This window comes from Poromitra crassiceps (assembly GCF_964638095.1).
Source record: "Poromitra crassiceps genome assembly, chromosome: 15".
In the NCBI taxonomy this organism is placed as follows: domain Eukaryota; kingdom Metazoa; phylum Chordata; class Actinopteri; order Beryciformes; family Melamphaidae; genus Poromitra; species Poromitra crassiceps.
In genome coordinates, this window is record NC_139634.1 from 9,110,917 (window position 1) to 9,130,034 (window position 19,118).

The 19,118-nt window shown below is 42.8% G+C and overlaps 1 protein-coding gene across 1 annotated transcript in view; it reads left to right on the forward strand.

The window, feature by feature from the left end:
- Positions 1 to 6,444, forward strand: part of unc5a (unc-5 netrin receptor A) — a gene marked incomplete at both ends in the record, with an annotated part of 210,697 nt that extends 204,253 nt beyond the window's left edge. Inside the window, 3 exons of the mRNA XM_083651971.1 lie at positions 1,664 to 1,828; positions 2,410 to 2,588; positions 6,279 to 6,444. Of these exons, the coding sequence (XP_083508097.1) occupies positions 1,664 to 1,828; positions 2,410 to 2,588; positions 6,279 to 6,444 (510 nt within the window). The remainder of the gene's footprint in view (positions 1 to 1,663; positions 1,829 to 2,409; positions 2,589 to 6,278) is intronic.
- Between the last annotated feature and the right edge of the window lie 12,674 nt (positions 6,445 to 19,118).

Genomic DNA, 19,118 nt, shown 5'->3' on the forward strand with positions numbered 1-19,118 from the left:
TATATATATATGTGTATATAAATATATACACACATATATATATATATATATATATATATATATATATATATATATATATATATATATATATATACATATACACATATATATATATATATATATATATATATATATATATATATATATATGTATATATATATATATATATATATATATATATATATATATATATATATATATATATATATATATATATATACATATACACATATATATATATATATATACACATATATATATATGTATATATATACAGTTGGTTGTGTTGGTGTGTACACTAACTCAGAGCTCCAAGCTGATGGATTATACTCTCTGCTGCTCTCTCCTCTCAGAGGAAGTGCAGATGAAATATAGAACAGTATGTAAATGTGTGGAGCTTCACATCCTGAATCCTGGACCCTCTCCACCTCTCTCTCTCCCCTCCACACACACACACACACACACACACACACACACACACACCTGCCCGGCCCGGGCCCGCAGCCCGGCGCCAGAGAGAGACGAGGTTCTGTTCAGAGAGGACTAGAAAAGGCTCTCTGGCTGTAACTATAGTGAGGCGCTGTGCAACCCGGGTCCCCAAAGAGAGCACGCGGTGCCAAGCAAGCAGCGGCAGCAACAATGCAGCCCAGAACAAGAGGCGTGTTCCTCTGGACCGGGCCTGTTCATTTGGAAGTGTTACTTCCTCCCCTCTCAGCAGTGCGGTCAGAAAAAGGCCCTGTAGTCTCTCTCCGGGGGCCTCCTCCTCCCGTGAAGACTTTACTGCGTCCCACCACGACACCCTCCTCCATCCACCCACCCACCCGTCCGTCTGCCTGGGTAACAGTGCCCCCGTTTGGCCTGCAGGGTGTACCGCAGCCCCCGATCCCTCCCTCAAAACGAGTCCCTGTCAGCTGTTGAACCCGAGGTGAAGTGAGGAGTTAGTGTGCCCTGGTTTTGTCAGAGTTACCTCTCCCTCCCTCTCTGGGGATATGCAAATGAGACATGAATATGGAGCAACAGAGAGAAGAGAGATGTAGAAATTGTCAGGCTTGAATAAATTCCTACCAAACACTCTCTGGTAGCGTAGCTGTTTGCGAGATAGAAGCGTGCTGCTGTAACGGTGATAGTACTGCTGTACAGCGATTATACATACAGTACATACATATGTATCCATGACATGAAGTACTACTTTACATTCAGAGTAGCGCCCCCCGTGCTTCAGCTAATATAAGCAGCAATTGTAATGCGGCCCAGGCAGCCTCCCCGACAAATGTGCACACATGCCTTACATCGAATAACAAGTATGGAAGAAGAGAAATAGTTTCCCTTGCCAGAGGTAGTGATGAGGTTTTATCTTACAATGTCAACTTTTGATCGGTTCTGTGATGAACTCAGACAGCCAGACAGCTCAAAACTCCCTATAAAGAAACTATTGGCACCGAGCGGGCAAAGGTTTCCCTTGAGCTCCTATGAGTGTTGTCAGTCTTGCTAGCTCGGGTATATTTAGCCGTGTTGGGCAGATGACGCTAGGCTTGCGTCAGTGTGTAATTAATGATGATCGCCGCGTGTCGGAGGCGGGCGGTCGTGTTAACGCCGCGGTTCCGACACGCCCCCGTCTGACTGTGCGCGGCCCGCTGCGCCGCTTTGCCCCGTTTTCCTGCAGGAGATCCCGTTCTACCACATCTGGAACGGCTCCCAGCGGTACCTGCACTGCACCTTCACTCTGGAGCGCCTCAGCCTCAGCACCTGCCAGCTCACCTGCCAGCTGTGCGTGTGGCAGGTGGAGGGGGAGGGGCAGAGCTTCAGCCTGGACTTTAACATCGCCAAGGTAACGTTTAGCATCACTGACAAGATCATTCACTCACCTCACCAATACATAGGACTGTGATGATGCAACCACAAACGTCTGATTTTGAATACTGGGCCTGAGATAAAGGTTTTGCAGGAGACAGGATATCTGGGCCCAAATCTGGTTGTCAATTAAATATTTAGGAACAAATAATAGGACCTCATTCACCAACCGTTCTTAAGAAGAAAGTTCTTCTTAAAACCCGCTTACAATGTTTTTACGAAGATTCTTCTGACATTCACCAATGTTTTCTTATTTGTGATTTGTTCTTAGGTAAGAACAGAATCTACGCACACTTACGCACATTTGAGTGCTGACATGTTTGTGCAAGATAACTGGTTATCGCGTTACAGGTGTGAACAATTCTGCGGTTTAAGAACACGTCATGAATCTTTTCTTAGACTTTTCTTAGGAAAACATTTAAGAAAAGAAGGAAGATTTTGGTGAATGAGGCCCAATTAGTTTACAAGAGTGTTGGTGCCATGGATCCAAACCCGTGTGTTTGTGTGTGTGTGTGTGTGTGTGTGTGTGTGTGTGTGTGACCGCTCTGCTCCTAACAGGACACCCGAGCCGTGGACTCTGACTTCCTCTTAATGGACAGTAACGCCACGGCCCTGGCGGGACCCAGCGCCTTCCAGATCCCCTACCTCATCAGGCAGAAGATCTGCAGCAGCCTGGACGCCCCGTGTCCCAACGGAGCCGACTGGAGGATGCTGGCACAAAGACTGAAACTGGAGAGGTAAATATCAACTGGACAATATCAGGATGCCTGATGGGAGAACTTGGGAGTACAGCAGGAGGACAGGCAGCTTTCCCAACCAGTGGAATCTCATTTATCCAACCCCCTCGAGAATGGAAGTTGCACAGTTGTTATTCAATGTTGCGAATAATTTAACTGCATTGAAATTCCCAGACCACAGCTTGTTTAAAATGTGAAATGTGCAATGGTGCCCATTCTGGAGTGTCCTGTACTATACTAATGTGCCATTTTAATGTGTTAAAGGGACAGCTCACCCTAAAATCCAAAATACATATATTCCCTCTCACCTGTAGTGCTATTTATCCATCTATATCGTTTTGTGTTAGTTGCCTGAGTTTTGGAGGTACAGGTATCGGCTGTAGAGATGGCTGCCTTCTCTCCAATACAATGGAACTGGATGGCACTCGGCTTGTAGTGCTCGTAGCACCAAAAAAATACATTTGAAAAACTCTACAGTATTGTCTCTTTCAACAAATCATGACCCGGTTACTCAAGATAATCCACGGACTTTGTTGTGAGCAGTTTCATGTAGGAACTATTTTCTTTTGTAGGAACTAGCTAGCAGCTAGCGGGTGTAGTTTGGTCAAAAGAAAATAGTTCCTCCATGAAACTGCTCATCATAACAAGGTCTGTGGATTATCTTGAGTAATCGGGTCATGATTTCTGGAAAGAGACATTGCTGTTGAGTTTATCAAATGTATTTCTTTGGCACTTTGAACACCACAAGCCGAGTGCCATCCAGTTCCATTGTATTGGAGAGAAGGCAGAAACTCTGCGGCCGATATCTCCAAAACTCAGGCAAATAACACAAAACGATATAGATGGATAAATAGCACTGCAGGTGAGAGGGGATATATGTATTTTGGATTTTAGGGTGAGCTGTCCCTTTAAGTTGCAGTAATTATACTCAATCCGCGGAAAATATTTGTGTCACCGTATTTAAGGACAGTTCAGCGGAGTGGTTGGTTCAGAAGTGCGCTCTACCTTAGCAAACTAATCCCCCGTCTGACAATGTCATAGCTAACATTATAGGATTAAATAAAATAAAAAAATAAAATAAAAAGCTTTCTTCCCCCCCCCCCCCCCCCGAGGAGCAGGTAGCGTAAGCAGCTTAAGTCTCCTGCTAGCTGCTATGCTACATTGTGTTTAACAGCTGTAATTGGAATGATAGCGAGCTAGCTGCCCATCAGTGGCACAAAAAAAAGATGTAGGTTTGGGTGTGTGTCGACCTCGGACTTGTTCCCTTCAGAAAGAAACTGATTCCTCCTCTCACAGCTGCTGTACTTTATCATCGGATCAGCTGCTGTACTTTATCATCGGAGCGGCCGCAACAGATAGGGGGCCAGATATCGATCCCTTCATTCAATTTCTTCCTCGTAGTGGAATCAAATAGGTACACTTCATTTGTCCAATCAACTTTATTTACCCCAATTAATTACAAATGGAATTGATGCAGTGCAGCTTTAATTAGCAATGTTTTGCTCAACATAATCAATTCTCATTTATACCTAAGAAAGGAACAAATGCTCTGTTGTTTGACCCGTCCTGAACAACATGTTTTACTGAAAATGCAACGCCACCCACGCACACGCGCGCATGCACACACACACGCACACGCACGCACACACACACACGCACGCACACACACACACACGCATGCACCCACGCACACACTGCACGCACACACGCGCGCACGCACACACACGCACACACACACACACACACACACACAGTGTGTGAATGTGTGTGCTTGTACTGCCTGTGCTTTGACAGAATGTGTTTCTGCGCCGGAGTGTGTTCTGCCTGAATGGATCGAGGCCAATCAATAAAACTTAAAATGCCAAGAACCAACCTGCTATTTGACTTGTCTCTCCGAAGACGGTTCTGACCCGAGGCAGAAAAGCTCATGTTTCACACAGACACGTGAATGACCCAGCCTAAGCTCGCTCCTTTTTTATGCGGTAATGTCCAAAAAAGCTTCTTTTTTTAATCAAGTTTTCTCCCATTTTCTCCCCAATTGTACTTGGCCAATCCCCCCCTGCTGTCCGGTCGTTGCTCCGCCCCCTCTGCTGATCCGGGGAGAGCCGTAGACGAGCAGATTCTTCCTCTGATACATGTGCAGTCGCCAGCCACTTCTTTTCGCCTGACAGCGAGGAGTTTCACCGGCAGGACGTAGCGCGTGCGAGGATCACGCTATTCCCCCCAGTTCCCCTCCCCCCCGAACAGGCAAACACGCGTGATTTCTAACCCCACATAGGATAAGCAATAACCACGCCCTGTGGCGCCGGGATTGGCCAGGAGCAACACTGGAGGGCACGCAGCCCAGCGATTTCATAAACAAACTGAATAGCTCTTGAGAACGGACAGCGATTTCGAGAGCGGACATTGAAATGAATTATGGTCACCTACCTTCCTTAGCATAGTAATAATAATAATAAGCATAATAATTGTAATCTACACAATGTACACAATCTACAAAAACATGCAATAATATAAACGGTGTTGTGTTCACGTTCATAGCTCATATAATATAATGTATCATATCGTTAATTTCAAGCTCAATTCTTACCCAGAGAAAAGGTACAGCACTGAAAATGTAACAAGCAATAGTTTTTTAAACATCTTTATTTTAAAAGATGAAAAACCCCAGGTGCTTTAGTCCCAAGCTTCAATGCTCCTGGCCAATCCCAGCGCCACAGGGCGTGGTTATTGCTTATCCTATGTGGGGTTAGAAATCACGCGGCAAACACTCACCCCACTCGCTTGCCACCCGCAGACTTCGCTTGTGCTCTCTGTCCTTTCTCAAGGTGAAATCAAAGGATTCCATGCCTTCTTTGCTGTCTGTCTCACAACCCTGCAACACACACGCACACACACACACACGCACACACACACACACACACACACACACACACACACCTACCTTTGTGCTAGGGGTTTGTGCGTGTCACCACTGTCACGTGTGCTCTACATAACAGCTAAGGCCCCAGACGTTTGGAGAACAGAAAAAGGCCATTAAATGGAACAAGCGTGTTCAGGTACCGCGGGGGATCCGGTCCCACTCAACATCAAATATACAGCGGGCCCGGCCCGGCCCGGCCCACAACCGCTTTGTTGTCATCGACTGGGTTTGATCGTAAAGGTTCTGCCCCCTAAAAACCAGAAAAGGTCACTTCCGACATAACGCTGAGAGTGTGTGTAGGATTTACTGCGCGGGATTTAGTACCAATTCCAACATCAAATGAAACCCAATGTGGCTTATGCTCTTAGACGTCACTCAGGCTTCACATGAAAACGGCCCGAGAGTCTTGTGTTTGATGGTCGTTTCAAAAGGCCAGCACTGTGTCTACCTTTTTACACAGGACTGTGTCTACCTTTTAACAATTTGATTTCTTTATATAGTGCTTCAACACAACATCTAGGGGATGGAGCGATATAATTAAACCTGGCATTGACGGAGTTACAACAAGACGCTGTCGGGCAATAAAATAGATGAAACCGTTTTTCTAAGACTCCATGTGGTGTGCAGCGAGGGGGAAAAAAGAGTGACCATAACTTTTGATACGTGTGTATAATAACACGCTTTTCAATAAAAGCGTCTCTCTCTCACTGTTGGCTTGTGTCTCTCTCCCCTCTGCTCCTCTCCTCTCCTCTCTCTCTCCCGCGCAGACACATGAGTTTCTTTGCATCCAAAGCGAGCCCCACCTCTGTGATCCTGGACCTGTGGGAGGCGCAACATTTCCACAGCGGGAACATCAACCAGCTGGCCACCGTCATGGCCGACATTGGCAAACAGGAAGCCATGATATTCCTGGTGTCGGACGGCGAGTGCTAACCCAGAGAGCGGGAGAGACTGGTACCGAGTAAAGTGCAAAGTACACAACAACAGAACAACAACAACAACAACACAATAGCTGCAGCAGGGGGGAGAACACAAGAGCACCACCAACACCCCACTACAGACAGGAAGTTAAAGGGAAAAGTCATATAGGTTGACCACGCCCCCATTCCCCTCTCCCCTGGGAAAGGCTGGCAACACTTTATATTAAGTGCACGCTATGAAGCATTATTTAAGTATAAATACTTCATTCGTCATTTATAAAGCCTTGTTCCCACATGAGTTAGAAAGCATTTACTAGTTGTATTTTGTGTGACCTCGTCTAAAGTGACGACTAGCTCTGCCTTAGAAAGCATTTTAAAAATGAGATTGAAAGGCTGGCAATACCTGAAGTACCGTTCCAGCAGTACCTCAGGTCAAGACTCACAAAAGTCTCCAAATTATTTTCTCGACAGAAAAAGCAAACGAGACACAACACATACAAATTACTTCCTATGTGTATTCATGTAGGAACGATGCTTTATAAATGATGGATTAAGTATACTAATACTGAAATAGTGTGCAGTTATTATAAGTGTTACCTGAAAAGGGTAAAATGCCAGATTCTATGAGGGAGGAGCTACCGTAAGTCCTCCCTCATGGTGTGTGTGTGTGTGTGCGTGTGCAGTGCCACTATGTCAATGGTGTGTGCGCTTGTGTGTGTGTGCTTTTAAATGTATTTTGGAAAAGCTGAACACATAAATATCCCTTTATGTTCAACCAAAAGACAGACATTTTGCTTTGGGAGGGGGGCAATGAGAGTTTAAAGTAGTCCGAGTCTACTTGAGATTTAAGATTTATTTCAAATTAACTTAATGCATTTTACACCCACATATGGCCAATAAGGAGCAATATGCAAAAAAATAATAATGCTATTATTAAAGGCATACTATGCAGCATTTGTCGGGTTGACACAGGATTCAAACTTAGCCCCTCCTCCCCGGCTCAACAACACCAGAAGTGCACGCCCCTGCCCCCGCCCCCGCCAAAATCTGCAGGCCAGAAAAGTCCCTCGACCACTGAAATGAGAAAATACAAGCATAGGGCAGCGTTTGTGCAGAGACACCGCCACACACTTCTAGTGCGTCATATAAGTGATGATTGAGGGGGATTTTTATTTTATTTTATATACATTGTTTTTTGTTGTTTTTGTAGGAAAATGCTGCATAGTATGCATTTAAAGAGAAATCCCATGAATAAATTGAGATTCTGAGATATTATGGTGGAAATGACAGAAGGTGATGTGAGCGGAGTTTCAGCAACCTCGTTATTTCAGGTAGAAGAGAGCAGGCTAACAGTACTTATGCAAATTTGGCTGCTTCGTTAGACGACATCACTTCAGACGTGGAACGCATCTCGACAAAGGTCGTCGGGGGTCGACACCCGGCAGCGTGGTATCAGTGCGCGTCTCGCTCACGTGCGCGTCGTCGCTATCTGTCTCGAAAAACACACGCACGGGGAAAAAAAGCTGTAGCACATCCTGGACCTGCAAGGTTTTTAAATAGATTTGATGTCGGAGCCCCGGAACCCGTCTCATGGTGTTTGTCTTGTTCTGTACGTCCGGGCCGGCGTCACTACTGTGAATGTAACATCTTGATTCAGCTTTGGCGGCTCTAAATCGATGTGTTGGGGTTTGGCTTCGTTGAACTTTTGAGGGAGGAGTGAGTAATCTCATTCGGTAAAGTCATCTTGTTCAGAAGCCATTTCTATTTAAAGCGCGTGACTTTGATCCATCCAGTTGATTTCAGATCTCTTATATTACCCGATGCTTCATCGTAGCGCTTTCCGCTCGGAATGCCACAGTTTATGAAGGAGCCATAGGGCGGAGAGGAGAGGCGTCGCAGCAGCAGCAGCAGCGTATATGTGAATAGTGAATGTCTTCAAAACTCATTTTCTAAAATGACATTTCCCCCTGATTACATTAATTCTGCGGAAAGAAAGGATGTTAAACATGAACCATCGCCAAAAGGGAAGTTATACAGGGGGATTCTATTCTCCGGGATGAATAATGCAGAGCGCTGAAAATCTGACAACAACAAATGATCTTCAGCAAATAAATAACTCTTATTCAAAGACTAGTTATGCGGCTTTCTTGTTACCATTCACAAAGCACTGTTGGCTGGAATTCCACTTTTGCTGTGTGGCAAGACGACGTCGCAATTCTTTAACGCCGGTGAAATGTCTGCTGTTGAGAAAAAGTTCGAGTGGCTTATTCATAATGTCATGCCTCTGCTTACAAAAACGCTTTTTTCCCTCTCCCTAACTTTTTTTTGTTGTTTTTTGCCAGGACGGCAAAAATGATCCAGCAAATTTATGCAACAAAGCATAAACTGCAGCTACCGTATTTGCTCTCGTTATTTCGCTACGTTGCTTACATTTTCTCGTGGCGGTTTATTTATGGATCTGTCGGGATCGGCATCCCAACAACACAGTGTCTCTTTAATTCCACTAGTTCACTACTAGCAGGGTCAAAGGTCGTGAGTCAAAAGTTGCGAGTGATCCCAAATTAGCCATAGTTCTGTCTCCCTCTGCCTCAGGGTTGCATGTGAAGTTGTCTGTCAAAAGAGAGTCCTCTCCATTAACTCCTTCTTACTGAGACGGCAAAGGCTGGAACCTGGAGAGAGACTTAACTGGAGCGTATTTTATGATTGTCAGATATTTGGAATGTACATTTCTGTTTCATTGTCTTGTAGTCACAATGTGGAAAACGTGTGTACCGAGTCGTTCTTTCTGTCTCTTGGTTTTTGTGTGGCGTCGCAGCACCTGTGAACTGTATCGCTTCTTTCTTTTTCCATTTGCACACAAGTCGCCTCCCCCTCCACCGACTGCAACTCAGAACCGTTAAGGATTCGTTGTAGAGACGCCATGAAAACCACCAATCAGACCTTTCTACTTCCTCGTTTCGAGGAACCCTTGGATGAAGCCCTTTTCAGATACCGCGGTGAGATCACCTTAAATCTAGCATTTTTCATGTTGAAATAGATCATCCACGCGTAATATGTAAATACTTTTTCTATACGAGCGGTGTGCTGTCACTTTACATACTGTATATCAGCAGAATTGGTAACCAAAGTTTTATGAATACCATTTGAGGCCACTACATCTTATATTGTAGCCATTTCGACATCGTTTCAGCGTTCTCTTTTGTTTGCAACTAGCACAGAATAAATCAGCGTCCCCTATGTGTCTCGCTTGTATTGCCGTTGAAATCAACGTCGTTACTTTCCCTCGTTTCCTTGCCGTTGTCTTAGAGGCAAGTCCATGCTATTCAAGCAGTAATATATGTCAAAGTTTATTTTATCACTTTGTAAAGAAATGTAAATTATATTTTAATATGAAGCCAAAAAAAAAAAAAAGACACTTAACTGGCGCAACATTTGTCAAGTCTAAACGTGACGTGTTTTGCCTATATACTGTTCTTTGGCGATCTAGCAGCAGTTAAGACTTTTTGCAGTGTTAAGGGTTTAGAGACTGTTTTACAAGAGGTTTCTATACATGTTTTGTTTGTCCTTACTCTGCATACGTCTTAACCTGGTTATTTACTGTAAGCGTTTAAAATACAAGGTGGAAATTGTCACTGATGCTTATTAGTGAATCACTACACTGGAACTACTGTATGTGGGAAAAACTATGGAAGCTAATTTGGAGACCGAGGACACAGCTTCTCCCGGCACTGACAAGCCGGTGTTTAGACGAGCCATGACAGTTGTACAGTCAAAGATTGTGTGTGAAATTTCATCACCCCGGCGCCATCGTCTTGGATGTGTTGTCTAAGCACATTTCCGTAACGTAATTCACCAGCTGCCAGGACGTTCAACATTCATCTACACAGCTAACCTGTCGAACAGAATCACAACACTCTGCCATCGTGTCGGATATCTACGATTCCCTACACGAGGGTGCCGCCCGCATAGTTCTGTCTGTGTGTCAGTAACATACATGCTTTGTTCAAGGGTTCATCAGTTCACCCCTAGATGATGTTTGGGGGCCGGAAAAAAAATTACATTTCACAACTGTACTTGTGTCACTCATTACTATTCTGTGTCAATGGTGTGTGTGTGTGTGTGTGTGTGTGTGTGTGTGTGTGTGTGTGTGTGTGTGTGTGTGTGTGTGTGTGTGTGTGTGTGTGTGTGTTGGGGTGAGTGCGTGCGCATATCCACCTGTCAGTCTGACTGATGTGTGTTTTCTTTTTGAACAGAGAATAATAGACTTCTGTACTCGTGGATGGTTTTTCTATTTAGTTCCTTGATTCAATGTTCTTGCCTTTCTGCAAGTCAAAAATGCTGTATTTATAACATGCCACAGCGCTTATGCAATTGTACAATTCTTTTATCGTTTGTTTCTTTGTTTTTTTGTTTGTTTTTTAACCTTTTGTGTTCCTTATCGTCAATGTAAATTGTTGTCAAAACCTTTGTGGCAATGGAAAAACTTCTGCTAAGGGAGATTTTCTGTACTTTTTGGACAATGATATGGATTTGTGGGTAGAATTTTGGAAATTCGTTTCTAAGTGCTTTCAAGTATTTACTTGGCCTTATGTATATATATCTATCTATGAAATTTCAGAAAGGTATGTATAGTAATTCAACCTGAAATTGTTGTAAATAAATTATATATTGTTAAATCAAGGACTGGATCTTTTACTTGGACAATTACACCATTGTATTGCTTATAAATAGATTTTAAGGACATAAATGATAAATACTTAAGATCACTGTTTTTAATCACAAACTGCGAAGTCCTTATGTATGAAAGGTTTTGTTTAATGAGAAAGAGAATTAGAATATAACTGTTGAAAATCAAACTAACAACTCAAGTAGTTTCTGGGTATTTTTTTGTAGTTTAACTACTCAAACTACAATTTTGGGCAATACAATTAAATGAATATATGCTGCCACGCCCCCTAATCAGCCCAAATTCAGAACAGGTGAGACACCTTATGGCTCGTTAACAGCCACGCCCCCTAATCAGCCCACATTCAGAACAGATGAGCTAGTTAACAGCTCATTTAAAAGGGAGCTGTGCATGGCGGCTTGCCTCTATCTTTCCTGACCCTGTTCCATGTGAGGGAGATCCACACCAGACAAGGTATGTATGCACTCTACCTGTCCTTCCTTGTAGATGTTGGCTGGGCATATGTGGAGTTTTCCTGACATATTTGCAGGTGTTTGGCGGTGGCTTCTCCACCTTTGCACAGCAGCACATGGAGAGGTAAAGGTGCTGTGTGTCTGATCACAGGCTGGTTTGTTAGCCTGCCGGCGCTCACTGTTTTGGTGTATGCAATCCTTTGTTTTAGTTTTATTCATTAGTTTAGTATTTTATTTATGGATGTTCCTCACTTTATTACATCGCAATGTTGCAGCAGTCTGGTCCAGTGTCTCTGCTTTTCCTCTAAGCAACATTTTGTAAATATAAATGAATATAACATAAATATCATACATGTCTCATAATGGCACAAGGAGCATGATGACTGCGCGGCTTCGCATTTGGCTTAGTGTGGCTGTATTTAGTGGAGGTAAGGCAGTATGGCTGCCTAGTGTATTTTATGTTTTAAACTATTAAGTGATTAATTTGTCCCTTTGTCGTTAGGAGTTACTGCTGTGGCATGAGCTATATCTCCGTGCACCTGGTGCAGTAGGATGGATGTGGTTGGTCTCTAGCGCCTAGGCCAAAGAACAAGGGGTCTGATGATTGGGTGGCCTTCCACATGGCCTAGTTGCTGTAGGCTACTTGGTGGAGGAGTGGCTCTGTTGCCACTGCTGTTTTTGTCCTATAGCATTTGCTCTGATTTGGTTACTTTAATTTATTTTTACCTCTCTTCAATTGTAATACTGCAAACCAACTTGTGTGGTTCTGGAGGGCAATAGCTTTTAAAGATTCCTGTTCACTATTTACAGTACAGGGCACCATAGTTCAGCGGGTGGTTGGGTCACTAGGTGGAGGCCTATACCTGGGTTTCTTGCATGCCAAAGTTCACCGTGCCATCTTAAGCTTTGAGTGCATCTTTTGTATTTAGGCATCTTGAGTCTTTACTAGTTTCTACTACATGCTAGTTGTTTCTACTACATGCTAGTTGTGTATGCTAACCAGTGTGCTTTCTTGCAGTGTGAGTGCAAACAGTTCTGTGGTGTTTCTCAGTTTACTGGTGGTGGTGAAACCCTCTGAACCTCCTTCCCTTCACTCCCTCCTCCTCCTGTGGACTCCTCTGGCACCCCCTGTACTGCTAATGTGCTCTGTGACCCTGTAGTGTAGTCTTAAATGTTCTATACATTTTTATGATTGAAATCTATTTTAAACATTTATTGCTGTAATATTTTAACTATTATCTTGCAGGTGATTCATTAAAAGTATAAAGTATTTGCCCTGAGCCTAAATAAACATTTTCCCTTTTTGAACTGGAAACGCATCTTGCTCCCTTTTCTTTGATCAAACCTGATGTTGGGTATTCTCTGAACTTTGAATGTGGTATTCTCTGGGTGAAACTCCCAGAGTGGCTAGTCTGGTATATACCTTCTGTCCGGGCCTTAGTGCCCTGAATCTACTAAGGCCCGGACAGAAGGTACTAGACTACCCACTCTGGGAGTTTCACCCAGAGAATACCACATTCAAAGTTCAGAGAATACCCAACATCAGGTTTGATCAAAGAAAAGGGAGCAGAGATGCGTTTCCAGTTCAAAAAGGGAAAATGTTTATTTAGGCTCAGGGCAAATACTTTATACTTTTAATGAATCACCTGCAAGATAATAGTTAAAATATTACAGCAATAAATGTTTAAAATAGATTTAAATCATAAAAATGTATAGAACATTTAAGACTACACTACAGGGTCACAGAGCACATTAGCAGTACAGGGGGTGCCAGTGGAGTCCACAGGAGGAGGAGGGAGTGAAGGGAAGGAGGTTCAGAGGGTTTCACCACCACCAGTAAACTGAGAAACACCACAGAACTGTTTGCACTCACACTGCAAGAAAGCACACTGGTTAGCATACACAACTAGCATGTAGTAGAAACAACTAGCATGTAGTAGAAACTAGTAAAGACTCAAGATGCTTAAATACAAAAGATGCACTCAAAGCTTAAGATGGCACGGTGAACTTTGGCATGCAAGAAACCCAGGTATTGGCTCCACCCAGTGACCCAACCACCCGTGGAACTATGGTGCCCTGTACTGTAACTGGTGAACAGGAATCTTTAAAAGTTATTGCCCTCCAGAACCACACAAGTTGCTTTGCAGTATTACAATTGAAGAGGGTTAAAAAGAAATGAAAGTAACCAAATCAGCAAATGCTATAGGACAAAAACAGCAGTGGCAACAGCGCCACTCCTCCACCAAGTAGCCTACAGCAACTTGGCCATGTGGAAGGACACCCTCATCCACTCCTTGTTCCTTGGCCTAGGAGATACAGACCAACCACATCATGGTGCAAGGAGATATACTGTAGCTCCAGACACAGCAGGAACGCCAATCACTTAAAACACTCTACTAAATACAGCCACACTATGCCAAAGAGAAGCCACACAGTTGTCATATTATGAGCCATATGTGTTATATACATTTACAAAATGCTGCTTTGCGGAACCGCAGCAACACTGGACCAGCCTGCTGTAACTCATTATAGTGCCTCTCTTTCCTGAGCCTGTTTCATGTGAGGGAGATCAACACCAGACAGGGTATGCACTCTACCTGGCCTTCCTTGTAGACAGTGAGTTTTCTGGACATCTTTGCAGGTGTTTGGCCTTGGCTTCTCCACTTTGCACCGCAGCACATGCTGTGTGTCTGATCACAGGCTGGTTTGTTAACCCACCAAGTGCTCTCTGCTTTGGTGTATACAATCCTTCACGCAAGTTTAGAATTTGATTGACGGATGTTCCTCACTTTATTACATCGAAATGTTGCAGCAGTCTGGTCCAGTGTCTCTGCTTTTCCTCTAAGCAACATTTTGTAAATATAAATGTATATAACATAAATATCATTCATGTCTCATAATATGACAAGGAGCATGATGACGGCATGGCTTCCCACTTGGCTTAGTGTGGCTGTATTTAGTGGAGGTAAGGCAGTATGGCTGCCTGTAGTGTATTTTATGTTTTAAACCATTTTAAGTGATTAATAGTCCGTGTGCTGTTAGGAGTTACTGCTGTGGCTTGAGCTACTGTATATCTCAGTGTACCTCATGCAGCACCATGATGTGGTTTGTGTAGCTCCTAGGCCAACAAGGGGAGTGATGATTGGGTGTCCTTCCACATGGCCTAGTTGCTGTAGGCTACTTGGTGGAGGAGTGGCTCTGTTGCCACTGCTGTTTTAGTCCTATAGCATTTGCTCTGATTTCTTTCAACCCCTCTTCAATTGTAATACTGCAAACCAACTTGTGGTTTTGGAGGGCAATAGCTTTTAAACATTCCTGTTCACCAGTTACAGTACAGGGCACCATAGTTCAGTGGGTGGTTGGGTCACTGGGTGGAGGCCTATACCTGGGTTTCTTGCATGCCAAAGTTCACCATGCCATCTTGGAGTGCATTTTTTGTATTTAAGAATCGTGAGTCTTTACTTGTTTCTACCCACATGGAAAGAATCTATATGTACCCTATATGTTTTAATATAGGGCCACATATAGTTTTCCCATATATGGTGCATACATAAAATTGGCCGTTTTCCTATATTATATGTACATATATGTACCTATATGTATAGGTACATATATGTACCTATATGTACATATAATATAGGAAATCGGCCAATTTTATGTATGCACCATATATGGGAAACCTATATGTACATATATGTACCTATATGTAGGATTTAAAAAAAATAAAAATAGCAGCGCACACGGGATTCGAACCCCGTTCTCCAAGGTTCAAGCCGTGCGCTCTAGTGCTGAGCTATACATTTTCTTATACTAACCAGAGAGCCGGGCACATTATATACTCTCTCGCACACAACGTAGACCACAATTGTCGATCTGATCGGGAAGTTATTTTATGTGATGCGTACAATCGTAACAGACTAAAATGATGTTGTGTGTGTGTGTGCATCTATAGTCTGTAGGCTGTACGGCTTCAGAGGTTAACTTCATTTAACACCAGAGACTCAGGAGGTAGGCCTACACAGAGCCTCGTATAGTCTGTTACAATAACATAGTGTGCCCAGAGCACCTCGTTCCGCACTTGGTGCAGACCGGTGCAGACTTGCTTTGGTCTAGTCAGTCACAGCTAGTAAGTACTTGCGCATGCTCGTTGCTGCAGGAACTGAATTCATTATTTTATAGTATTGCGCTAAACTATTAACCATAGTTGTGTCCTGGAAGCTTTTTGCTGGCACCACATAGCCTAGCCTATAGTCCCATATTTATGATATTTCATGTGACATAAAATGCGTTGAAATGTAGTTTTCGTGTAAATCAGATTTCAACTCTCAGTTACACAATAAAAGACAATAAAATGCCAATTCACACACTATCAATATTGTCTCTATTCCAAACTACAACAAATGTTTTAACAATATGATGAACCAAATTGTGTTTTTTTACACGTTTACGTTGTAACCGCATTTTAGCCGGTTGAAAAGAGGGTGAAATTAGGTCTTAGACGTTCAAACCCAATATCACCCAGATTTAAACTAAAAATCAACGTTGAAAAAACGTTTTGTGCTCGCTGGGTATATATGGATTATGACACAGTGTATACAAACAGATTTGTAAATGACCTATATAGGAGGCATATACCTTGTATTGTGTACATATATGGCCTATATGTGGATATAAAGAAGTGAGACCTATATGACCTGTATTATGAACATATAGGGCCTTTATGTGTATATAAAGAAGCTATATAGGAGACATATATGCCCTGTATGTGCACATATAGTACCTATATGTGGATATAAAGAAGCTATAGGAGACCTATATGCCCGGTATATGCACTTATATGCACCTGAAACTGGCCTATATGCAACCTATATGCGGCATAAATGTGGCCTATATGCGCATATATGCACCTAAATCTGGCCTATATGCAACCTATATGCGGCATATATATGGCCTATATGCTCCTATATGCGCATATATGTACCTAAATCTGGCCTATATGCAACATATATGCGGCATATATATGGCCTATATGCTCCTATATGTGCATATATGCACCTAAATCTGGCCTATATGCAACCTATATGCGGCATATATATGGCCTATATGCTCCTATATGCGCATATATGCACCTAAATCTGGCCTATATGCAACCTATATGCGGCATATATATGGCCTATATGCTCATATATGCTGCATATAGGTTGCATATAGGTTGCATATAGTTGCATATATGTTCATATAGATTCTTTCCATGTGGGTACTACATGCTAGTTGTTTCTACTACATGCTAGTTGTTTCTACTACATGCTAGTTGTGTATCCTAACCAGTGTGCTTTCTTGCAGTGTGAGTGCAAACAGTTGTGTGTTTCAGTTTACTGGTGGTGGTGAAACCCTCTGAACCCCTCTTGAAGGGAACGGAGGTTCAGAGGGTTTCACCACCACCAGTAAACTGAAACACACAACTGTTTGCACCCACACTGCAAGAAAGCACACTGGTTAGGATACACAACTAGCATGTAGTAGAAACAACTAGCATGTAGTAGAAACAACTAGCATGTAGTAGAAACAAGTAAAGACTCACAATGCCTAAATACAAAAGATGCACTCTAAAAAGGTTAAGATGGCACGGCAAACTTTGGCATGCAAGAAACCCAGGTGTAGGCCTCCACCCAGTGACCCAACCACCCACTGAACTACGGTGCCCTGTACTGTAACTGGTGAACAGGAATCTTTAAAAGCTATTGCCCTCGAACCACACAAGTTGCTTTGCAGTATTACAATTGAAGAGAGGTAAAAAGAAATTAAAGTAACCAAATCAGAGAGAATGCTATAGGACAAACAGCAGTGGCAACAGAGAGACTCCTCCACCAAGTAGCCTACAGCAACTAGGCCATGTGGAAGGACACCCAATCATCACTCCCCTTGTTGGCCTAGGAGCTACACAAACCACATCATGGTGCTGCATGAGGTACACTGAGATATAGCTCAAGCCACAGCAGTAACTCCTAACAGAACAGAGGGACTATTAATCACTTAAAAGTTTAAAACATAAAATACACTACAGGCAGCTATACTGCCTTACCTCCACTAAATACAGCCACACTGAGCCAAATGGGAAGCCACACCGTCATGCTGCTTGTCCTATTATGAGACATGAATGATATTTATGTTATATACATTTAGATTTACAAAATGTTGCTTAGAGGAAAAGCAGAGACACTGGACCAGACTGCTGCAACATTGCGATGTAATAAAGTGAGGAACATCCATAAATAAAATACTAAACTAATGAGTGAAACAAAAGGATTGCATACATACACCAAAGCAGCGAGCGCCGGCAGGCTAACTAACCAGCCTGTGATCAGCCACACAGCACCTTACCTCTCCATGTGCTGCTGTGCAAAGGTGGAGAAGCCACCGCCAAACACCTGCAAAGATGTCAGGAAAACTCCACATATGCCCAGCCAACGTCTACAAGGAAGGACAGGTAGAGTGCATACATACCTTGTCTGGCGTGGATCTCCCTCACATGAAACAGGGTCAGGAAAGATAGAGGCAAGCTTAACACCAGCCATGCAGCTCCCTTTTAAATGAGCTGTTAACTAGCTGTAAGGTGTCTCACCTGTTCTGATGTCGGCTGATTAGGGGGCGTGGTTAGCGGTAAGGTGTCACACCTGTTCTGAATGTTGGCTGATTAGGGGGCGTGGCGGCATTACAGGGGAACTCCACTGGCGCCCCCTGTACTGCTAATGTGGTCTGTGACCTGTAGTGTCATCTTACATTTTCTATACATTGTTATGATTGAAATCTATTTTAAAGCATTTATTGCTGTAATAAAGAAATATATTTTAACTGTATTCTTATCTTGCAGGTGATTAATTCAAAGTATAAAGTATTTGCCCTGAGCCTTAAATAAACATTTTCCCTTTTGAACTGGAAACACATCTCTCTCCGCTCCCTTTTCTTTTATCAAACCTGATGTTGGGTATTCTCTGAACTTTGAATGTGGTATTTTCTGGGTGAGACTCCCAGAGTGGGTAGTCTGGTATATACCTTCTGTCTGGGCCTTAGTGCCCTGGTTATAGGTGTATGTATGTGTGTATGTATATATATATATATATATATATATATATACACACATGTATATAGTGGCCTTAGTGCCCTGGTTATAGGTGTGTGTGTGTGTATATATATATATATATAATATATATATATATATATATATATATATATATATATCCTTTCCAAAAAAAATTGAATATCATGGAAATACCTCAAGTTGGTGGAGATTCAGTGGGAGTGGACTGAGGCTGGAGTCAGTCATAACTGAGAAGTAACTGCTGATTTTCTTCACACTAATCATTTCTTGAAATACTGTATTGGGGGTTTTCTGGAGCTGTAGGCCAAAATTATGAAAAATTAAACAAATAAAGGCTAGAAATATTTCACTTTGTGTGTGATGAATCTATAATCTATGAAAGTTTCACTTTTTGAAAGGCATTATGGAAAAAAAAAACTTTCCATGATCAAATGTTTTGGAAAGGATCT